This window comes from Echinops telfairi, unplaced genomic scaffold, assembly GCF_000313985.2.
Source record: "Echinops telfairi isolate 266 unplaced genomic scaffold, ASM31398v2 ScPeMD7_8;HRSCAF=38, whole genome shotgun sequence".
NCBI classification, from domain to species: Eukaryota; Metazoa; Chordata; class Mammalia; order Afrosoricida; family Tenrecidae; genus Echinops; species Echinops telfairi.
The window spans coordinates 10579237-10589090 of record NW_022103905.1 but is presented as its reverse complement, the minus strand read 5'-3'; the positions used below and the strand labels follow the sequence as shown (position 1 = coordinate 10589090).

At 49.7% G+C, this 9854-nt stretch overlaps 1 protein-coding gene across 1 annotated transcript in view; it reads left to right on the top strand.

Annotated features, from left to right (window-relative positions):
* The first annotated feature begins 1665 nt into the window (after positions 1-1665).
* The window catches only part of MYO5C (myosin VC), a 103203-nt gene continuing 95014 nt past the window's right edge, over positions 1666-9854 (top strand). The window contains exons 1-3 of the mRNA XM_045286468.1: positions 1666-1674; positions 3743-3889; positions 3957-4121. Coding sequence (XP_045142403.1) covers positions 1666-1674; positions 3743-3889; positions 3957-4121 — 321 coding nt within the window. The remainder of the gene's footprint in view (positions 1675-3742; positions 3890-3956; positions 4122-9854) is intronic.

Genomic DNA, 9854 nt, shown 5'->3' with positions numbered 1-9854 from the left:
TCAGATTCTCTAAATCACTCGATCCACTTAATTGTTGCCCCTACAAATGGAGTTTGGTTTTTGGCTTTCCTTTAACTGTGGATATATATGTTGTAATTTGTGATTCCTCTTATGTATTTTTGTGAGCTCCTTGATCCTTATTGGGGTTTGTTGTTGTTGTTAAATTGCTTTAACAATGTTGCAGAGAAATGGGCTCACACCATTTAGCGTGTGATATTTTGTACTTAACATAATTTCGCTGTGAAATAACCTACAAGGAAACTGAATGTTACAGTTTTTCAGCCTGTTTTCCCTTGTTGAATCTGGAGAAGGAATTTCACTTGGATCTGTGCATAGAACCCGTGTGGTGGTGCAGTTGTTCTGTGAGAAGTTCTTAGGAGAGAGTCATCCATCAAAAAAGCAGAAGTGCTGAGAAGTGCAAGCCACTATCAAGCCAACTCTAGTTTTCTGTTGTGCCCATTACAGCTTACCTTCAAGGAAGTTTGGACAAAACCCTGACTAATCGCCTCAGATCAACAGAAATAAAGGCCTTGGAAATACAGGTTTTCACTAGATATCAGCTAGTGCTAAGATGAAATCCAAAACAAAATCAGATGACATTTCTGCTCCAAATTTGTAGATGCCTCATGTCGTACGAGTAAATGTGTGCCATTGACGCTGTTCTCTCCTAGCTATGATAGACAATTGTTCAAATAAAGATATGGATATAAAGGCTTGTCAGTGTCGCTTAACTTCTCCACAGCACATTCTTCCGAACGGTGGCCGTGAGTCTGCACTTTCGTCCTGGACAACATGGTGAAGAAGAGAACTGCTAAACCACTAAACCAGCAGTTCTCAACCTGTGGGTCGCGACCCTTTGGAGGGCGAACGACCCTTTCCCAGGGGTTGCCCGATTCATACAGTAGCAAAATGCCAGTTATGAAGTAGCAACAAAAATAATTTATAGTTGGGGGTCACCACAGTATGAGGAACTGTATTAAAGGGTCCCAGCATTAGGAAGGTGAGAACCACTGCTCTAAACAAAAAAGGCAATTAGCGAAATGGCTACATTTTCCCTTCTGAGTCAGTTGATGTTTTAGAATTCTCCGACAGAGGAATAGATTTAGCCAAGGGGAATTTGGCATACGTACCGCCGAAAACCAAACCAAACGGGTGGCCATTGAGTCGCTGCCGACTCCTACTGTCCCTACCGGACAGGGTAGAACTGCCTCTGTGGGTTTCCGAGACTGTAACTACGGGAGTAGAAAGCCTCATCTTTCTGCACCTGGTGGGTTCAAACTGCTGACCTTGCAAAGCACAGCCCAATGTGTAACCACTATACCTCCAGGCCCCCTTCCCCCTGAAAACCAGCCAGTGCAAATAAGCACCCCAACAGCGCAGCTGCAGTGGATGGCACGGGACTGGACAGGAGCTGCCATGAGTGGGGCCAGGCAATGGCAATGAATGACATCGTTGACTTTCTCTTTCAAATGACTGAAGATGTGACGGCATCAAATGGTATATTTTAATTATAAAACAAATGCAGTACAGGCTAAGGCTGAAAGACGTAAGGAGATGCACTCATTTGGCCTCAGTAAGAAAGAACAAGGTTGTCCAGCTATGTGGTAGAATTAGCCTTATCTTCATTTAGAGTCTGGGGAGTCATGTAGATTATGCATCGCAGACATGGTGATGGTGAGGCGAGCACAGGATCAGCCGGTGTTTAGTCCTGTAGACCGCAGGGTTGCTGTGAGTCAGAACCACCAAGAACAGCAGCCTCTCTGCCGTCGTTCGTTCATTCAGCTAGCTTATTAAGCACTATTCTGGAGTGACCGTAGCAGCCAAGTTAGATTGAATCACTAGCCCCGTGTCTGATGGGACACAAAGATGTTATATGGAATTAAGTATCGGTGTTTGCAAACTCATTCTGCAAGGCCAATATTGTCCTGATAAATACCCAAACTAGACAACATAAGAAAAGTAACATACTTTATGAGTGTAGAGAAAATAATCCTTAACAAAATGCTATCAAACTGAACCCACCGCATATAAAAGGATTTCTATGTCCCGTGGGATTGCAAGGTAGAATCATCGTCTAAAAATCAATGAACTTCGTAACCACTGGCATGGAGTCGGTCTGACTCGTAGCGATTGATCCTATAGGAAAGATTTCTGGGGCTATAAATCTTGACAGAAGCTGACTGACTCCTCTTTCTCCTGGAATGCCCGGTGAGTTTGTACCAGTGACTTCGTGGTGAACAGTCCACTGCTCAATCCCCTGGACACCAGGCCTCCTGAGTTAAAGTAATGGACCATATGGCTAGAATAAAGTACAAAGCCAACACAATCATCAAAATCGAAGAAGATCATTTAACAAAAATCCAAAGATGTCTTATCATAAACACCCACCAAACTAGGTATAAAAGGGACTCAACCTGATAAAGGGAATCTACTTTTTTAAAACCACAGCTCACATCACACTGAGGGGACCTCTTGGCATAGCGGGCTACAGGTTGGGCTAACCAAAAAGGTCTGCAGTTTGAGCCCACCAGCAGCTCAAGGGAGAACGATGGGACTTTTTATCAGACAGAAACCCACAGGGGCAGTTCTGTTTTGTGCTGCAGGGGCGCTATGAGCTGGAATCCACTCGGTGGCAATTGGTTTGGTCTTTTTTGAGTTTTAGCAGCATACTGAGGCCTCCCAGTGGAGCAGTGGGCTGTGCTGGCTGCTAATGCCAAGGTGGTTAATTCCGATCTACCAGCTGCTCCTCAGGAGACAGATGAAGCTGTCTGCTCCTGTAAGATTCAAAATCTTGGAACCCAAGTCAGACTCAGCCCAATGGCAGCGGTCGTTAAACATCTCAATGTTTGTAATGGCGAAAGGCTGTTTTCCCTTAAGATCAGGCACAATTCAAGGGTGCCGCTTCCTCTTCACCACACTAAAGGTCTGAGCCTGAGAAATCGGGAAGGGGGGGGAGGGGACATTAAGTATCCACATTGGAAAGAAAGCAGTGGAACTTTTTGTAGATGACATGGCCTTGCGTAGGGACAACCTAAGGACTATTAGAAACAATAAACCGGATCAGCAAGGTTGCAGATCCAAGATCAATATACAAACATCAGTTGTGCTTTTTATACACTTGTAGTGGCCAGTCCTTTAGTGAAGAACACAATTGTATTTGCAATAGAATCAGAAAGAATAAAATACTTAATATATTTTTATTTTTTTTAAAAAAGAATAAATTTAACCAAAGAAGGGAGAAGCATATTCTGAGAACAGCGAAACTTTGAACAAATTGCTAATTTTATATCCTTAATGTATAATAAGTACGTGCAAGAGTTAGCAATACTAAGCCAAAACCATGACCATCACGTCAATATCCAGTGATAGCTTCCCTACATAGAGTTTCTGAGGCTGTCCATCTTTGGGAGCAGAGAACCTTATCTCCCCCGGAGCGGCAGCTGGGTTGGAACCGCTGACCTTGCCATGAGAAGTCTAATGCTTACCGACTGCGCCACTAGGGCTCCTTTAGCTAGCAATGCACACACCCCAAATTGACCTACAGATTTATGCAATCTCATCAGAATCCTAGCAGGCTTCCTTCTAAAAACCGACAAGAAAATTCTAAAATCATCTGAGATTTCGAGGGAGCCACAAAGCGGCTAATATAAAAATCTTGGGAAAGAACAGCGTTGGCAGACTCCATTTCAGAATTTGCTAGAAAGCTAGGGCCCTCAGGAGCGTGTGCTCCCTCTCTCCCCAGGGAGAAAGAACCAGCGCCCCAGGGATTCGTTGGCCCGCGGCGCGGCGCCTCCCGCCAGGTGGACCCCCTCGACCGCCGAGCACCTGCAGGGGGGAGGGCCGCTCCGCCCCGGCCCCGGCCAATAGCAGCGAGGACTGGCCGCGCGGGGCCCGTAAGGACCAATCCGCGGAGGAGGGGGCGGGGCTGGCCGCGGCTTTCCCCTCCTCGCCGCCAGCCTGTGGGACTGGGGCGAGTTGTGCGGGGGAGCTCCCGCGGATGGCACCGCGGTGATTGGCGCTGCGCCCGCGCGGACGGCGCTGCACTCTCGGGGCCGCCCGGTCACCTGGGCCTCCGGGCCCGCACAGCCTCGCCCATGGCGGTGGCGGAGCTGTACACCCAGGTAGGCAGGGGCGCGCGGGGCGGACTGGACGGGGCGCCCTGGCCACGGGGAGGAGCTGGGGGCGGGCCGAGGGGTCGGGGGCACTCGGGGCGCCCCCTCCCACCCCTGGAGCTTCGACGGCAGATGGGAAGGCGCCCACTTTAGCCCGGGTCGTCGGGGGCTGGCTGAACGGACTGGGGGACGCTGGCGGGCACCCGGACTTCCCTGAAGCGTGGGCGAAGACGAATAGCTGGAACATACCCCCCACCACCCCGCAATGCCAAGTTTACGACGGTACTATTCAGGACGTCTTCAGAATGCCACAAGTGCATTCAACTCGGCCCATGCCCGAAACGCCACCTTAAGATGATAGCCAGGAACAGTTAGTTCTACTGTGTAACACCTGGGAACGCCAGGAGTGGGGATCCGTTCGCTCCTTTGCTTGTTTGATACTGGAAGCTGCCAGGTGTGTGGCCCAGAAGTCACCAGGAATGGCGAGTGAGCACCCAGGGGACTCCACTAACCTGGTGTGCAGTCGCAGACTCTCATTTAACATACATACGGTGCTGCCCTGGAGCCCTGGTGGCATAGTGGTTACACATTGGGCTGCCATCTGCAAGACCAGCAGTTCAAAACCTCCCTCCCCCTCCCTCCCGCCCCACCCTCTTCCGTGGGAGAAAGACAGGGCTCTCTACTTACCGGTATGTAAAGAGTGACAGTCTGAGAATTCAGTAGAGTTGAGCGCCTTACCATTGGGCTGTTAAACGAAAGGTTGTCTCTTCGACTCCATCAGTGGCACTGTGGAAGAAAGATGAGACTGTGTGCTCCCACAAAGGGCGACTGTCCCAGAAAACTAAAGGGGCTGTTTTACCCACCCTATAGGGTCACTTTGAGGCTAAAACCACTTGATGGCACTGTGTGTGTGTGTGTGTGTGTGTGTGTGTGTTTGTTTTACAATTCACAAGGTGCCCTGGTGGTGTGTAGTGCTTAAGAGCTGGACTGCTTGCTCACTGAAAGATCTGGTTCAAACCCACCTGCCCACTCCTAGGGAGAATGAGGAGGCTTCTGAATCAAGTTGTAGAGCCTCAGAAACCCGGGGGGATGGGGGTGGGGGGCGGTGCAGATCTGCTCGCTCTTATGGGGTCCGTGGGAATCAACCTCATGGTAATGGGTTTCGTTTTTTACAGGTAGTTTACAAAGCCCTCTTTCGCAAGCACACTGACTATGGAACACTCTAGAATATTCTTCCTCATTGTCTGTCACCAAAGCCCATTTCTCTGGCCAAGACCCCACATCTCACTTGGGAACGTCAGCATTCCCCAAGGGTGCTGGACCCTCTGAGATGAGTTTGATCACCTGTTTGGATAAGTTGTGTTTGGGGGGTGAGGGGGAGTGTATATATGTAAATATGCATATCATATATATATATATATATATTAGGGGAAATATAGAGTCCCTGACATTCAGGAGGGTCAGACTCGAACTGCCTCTTTCCCAGACACAAGCCTTAACTTTCTCTTTAGAATGGCACCTTTGCTATAGATTCGAAACAGTCGGAAACAAGTTTCATTGGTTTAAATAAACCTTTGTTCCCTTCTGCTTTGCTTAGTTACCCATCCCACTGCTGTCCAGTGGGTTCTGACTCCTAGAGGCCCCTGCATGGGCTTTCTGGGACTGTCAGTCTGACGGGAGCCGATTGACATCCTTCTGTGGAGCAGCTGGTGGGTTTGAACCACCCACTCTTCAGTCCGCAGAACAATCAATGCCTAGCTTTCACTGTCTAGCTCACAGCGCCAGTTACAACGCAATATAAATTACCCAAACCATATTTCCCCCTCCAGTTAACTGGACTTCTTACTGAACACTGTTTGAATCGCCCTAGTTCTTCTCTTAGAATAGTTTTACCAGGGAGAAGGTGAGCCATCAGATAGCCAAGAGTGCTTCTTAAGTCTTCAGTTGACTGGAGGCAAGAGAAAATTCTAGAACAAAAATACTCTTAGAAGGTGTTTTTTGGGGAGGACAAAGGGCACTGTTGGTGGTCAACCTATATTAAGTAACAGTTCGTCCGGAAGTGAAAAATACATGGGTGTCAGCACTACGGTCATCAGATCATCTGGTGCCTCACTCCTCAAATATTTACTAACTGCCTACTGGGTACCGGGCAGAGCTGTGGGAACACTCGTGTGGATGAGCTTTATGAAGACTAGCTTGGATGGACAGAGAATCAGACTCCCAGAGGTGAGAGAAGCCGGTGTTCCCAGGCTGCCACCCTCCCCCCCTCAGATGGTCAGGCAGCCCCACTTCCTCAAGTCACAGGTGGGGAGCTGCCTGCTGTAAGAAGCTGCTGGGTTGGTTTTTAGAGCGCTTGCTTTGTTCAAGTTCTCTCTTAAGCGGAAACAAACACTCAGCAGTCGCAGCTGCCTCCCTGGTCCCACCCCTTCTTGTCTTCCCCTCCACCCTGCCCAAATCTAGCAGGCTGCCTTAAGTGTTTAGAAGGGGGTCCATGGCCACATTTAGCTGCACAAGAGTGCCCTGTCTCCCTGCCATCTGGGCTACGCAACCCTTCAGAGCCATCAGAACCTCATTCCTGCAGCCTGAGGCAAACACAGATCCTGCACCTGGCCGTGGGCCTGGCTGTTACCCGCTGGCCCCCTCTCCAATCTCCTTTTAAGACCCATTGGACCTCCCTCAGTAATACACGTATACAGCATTTTCTGTAAACAGACAAAGTGATTGTCTCTTGAGGTTCCTGATGGACCCAAACCCACCGCCATGGCGTCGATTCTGCCCACGATGGTGCTGTTAGGTGCCGTCCAGTCTGTTGCGACTCACGGTGGTGACCCTATAGCCAACAGAAGGAAACCTGGCCATCCTGTGACATCCTCACAACTGTCCTGGCATGGCTGCAGCATGGGTCAGCTGTTTCTTCTCATTCTGGGCCATGCCCCGACAGCAAAGGAAGGGCTGAAGGCTTTGCTCACAGACTGTGCTCCACCCCCCTCGCTGTGATCAACTCTGCTTTGAGGAGGCAGCTCTTCCTCAGTCGTATTTTGCGTGCCTTCTGACCCGAGGAGCTCATCTCCTGCCACCATCTCTGACGATGCTCTGCTTCTATTTCGGTTAACCTGCTGTCCGTAGGTGTTCTGCAGTTAATTCCTTCTTCATAGTCTGTTCTTCGTCTGGAAGCTCTGCTGAGATACCAGTGACATCGCTTCCAGCATCAGAGCAACCCACAAAGCATCGTAGTTTTACAAGCTGACACACAAGTGATGGTTCTGACTCACAGTGATGCTACATAGGAATTCGAAGCTTAGAGATCTCCTTGGGAACAGCCAGCCTCACCTTCCTTCTGCGGAGTGGCTGAGGCGTTGAACCACCGACCTTGGCATTAGCAGCCCAGCACCTCACCCACAGTGCCACCGTAGGGCAGAAATTGGAACACATGCCCCCTTGATCAAAGACGGAATGTGACAACGCGCACAAGATACACGCAGAAACTCCCAGGTGATTTAAGAGGGAGAGGAGAACATTTACAGTTGAAAGAAGCCAGACTCGGTGAAGACTTCTTTGGAGGGGAGTCTCCGGCATCACTGGAGAGACACTTGGAGAGGATGTAAAGGAGGCTGGAGCGGGAGGGAAAAGACTCATGACCAAAGGAATTGTGCAAGCCAAGGCAAGGAGGATGGCATGTTATGTCACCCCTGGTTGTGCCAGCAGGTAACTAGCTTGGCTGGCAACTGGAAGATTGGCAGTTTGGTCTATCCCAAGGCACCTCAGAAGAAAGGCCTGGCAATCTGTTTCCAGAAGTCAGCCATTGAAAACCAGATGGGGCACAATTCTGCTCTGATTCACATGAGGTCACCGTGAGCCAGAATTACCATCACTTGAGGGCAACTAGTTTTAGGTGGCATGGGAGGATCATGCAGCGATCACTGGTGATAGGGCTGCTGTAGCAAAGCGTGGTAAAGAAATCAGGTGGTGCCAGCTATCAGGAAGAATAGCAACTGGGGTCTTGGAGATTTAAACAGGCAGCCATCTAAGTGAGGTGTTTGCGGAGTCTTCAGGGAAGAGGCACACCAAGCTGTGTGATCTACGGAATCTACATAAGTAAATTCAAGGCCAGAGGAGGGAATGCTATTATAGCTTCCGTTCCCAGGGCCCAGTTTACAGAAGGCTATGAATGACAGTGAAAGCCCCAAATCCATTTGCAGAGCCCCCCAAGTGGATTAAGCCTCCAGTGAATTCCCTCTGATCATTGGCCAGGGGTGTGAATAGCCTTGCTTCCCTACAGAATGCATCGGAAAGTAGACTACTGTAGATGGAGTTAGGTTAAAATGTAACAGCTTATCGTTTGTTCTCCTTTTTGATTCATTCTAAATGTATTCTAGTTTTTAACAGTTTCGGTTTTCTTTGGGGTTTCTTTGTTTTATTTCGTTATTGTTGCTGGGTTTGTTTTGTTTGGGGAGGGTGGTGTGTTTTTCTATATATGAAATCCAGGATAATGTTTGCTTCATATACTAAATTGGAAATCCAGGATAGATAAATCTATAGAGACGGTAACCGGATTCATAGATTCTTAGAGTTAAGGTAGGGGAGGTTGGGGACAGATAGGGCGTTAATAATCATGAATATAAGAAAGCTGTTCTAAAATTGATTGTGGTGGTGATTACACAATTCTTTTTCATCTAACTGAAACTATTGAATTGTGTGAATTATAAGTCAATAAAACTGTTACTGTAGAAAAGGCTTGGGAGAGTATGGCGGGAGACAGCAGAGAGGAGGTGGGGGTCCGGGGAGTGGAGTGGAGTGGGGTGAGGTCGTAGCAACCCAAGAGTTAGGTCAGGGCTGTAGCCTCCAGAAGAAAGGCTCTCCTGGAGGTCTGAATGGGAGATGACAAGGTCGAGTGGATGTTTTAAAAGGTTGACTGTGCTTGCCATCTCCATGATCTGTCGAGAGAGAATTGGGGCTCCCTGAGTGGACATAGGGTGTGGGGGCCACGCGAGGGGAGGGTGTGGGGGCAGAGTAAGAAAGAGCCGGGATTGGGGAGGGTGAGGGTGCTGGATCACAGTGAGCTATGGGTCTGGATGGTTGAGAGCAGAGAGGGACATCAGGAAGATAAAATTTTTCTTAGAGAAGTTGCGAGGCAAGTTTTGTCCCTGCAGAGGTTGGCATGGGGGAAGGCGGCCTGGAAGTGCTGGAGTTGAGAGGCAGTTACTGGAGGCAGTGAGTGACTTGTCTAGGGAGAGACAAGGTGGAGAGCCCTGGGGAGCGCCTCTGTTCCAGGAGCAAGATGGGCGGCTTTCACACACAGGAGGAGACAGGAGAGCTGCCCAGCACCCACATGAAGAGAGGCTTCCTGAGGAAGAGGGCAGCCCTGGAGGAGGGGCCGGGAGGGGAGCAGTCTGCCCGTCCAGGTGTAAAATGACCCACCTCTTTACTAAAGCTACTTGGCAGCCTGCCTTAGTATTGTTCCAAGAGTGCAGGGTAACCGGTCTGGCCGTACCTGCCTTGAGCTTCTCCATGGGCTCCTGCTGCTCTCAGGCTCACTGAGGAGCTGCGGGACCCTGTCTCTCAACGTCACCCCCCTGGCCTCCCTGCCACCCCATGTCTGCCTTGGCTCACGTTCCCTAAACAGCAGCTCCCTCGTACAGCTTCACCAGCTTCGGCTCGCTCTGGAATGTCTGCTCTGACTGCCCCTTTCAGGCGCACCTGGGGCAGCACCTCTTCTGAGAAGTCTTTGGCAGCCAGCCCCCC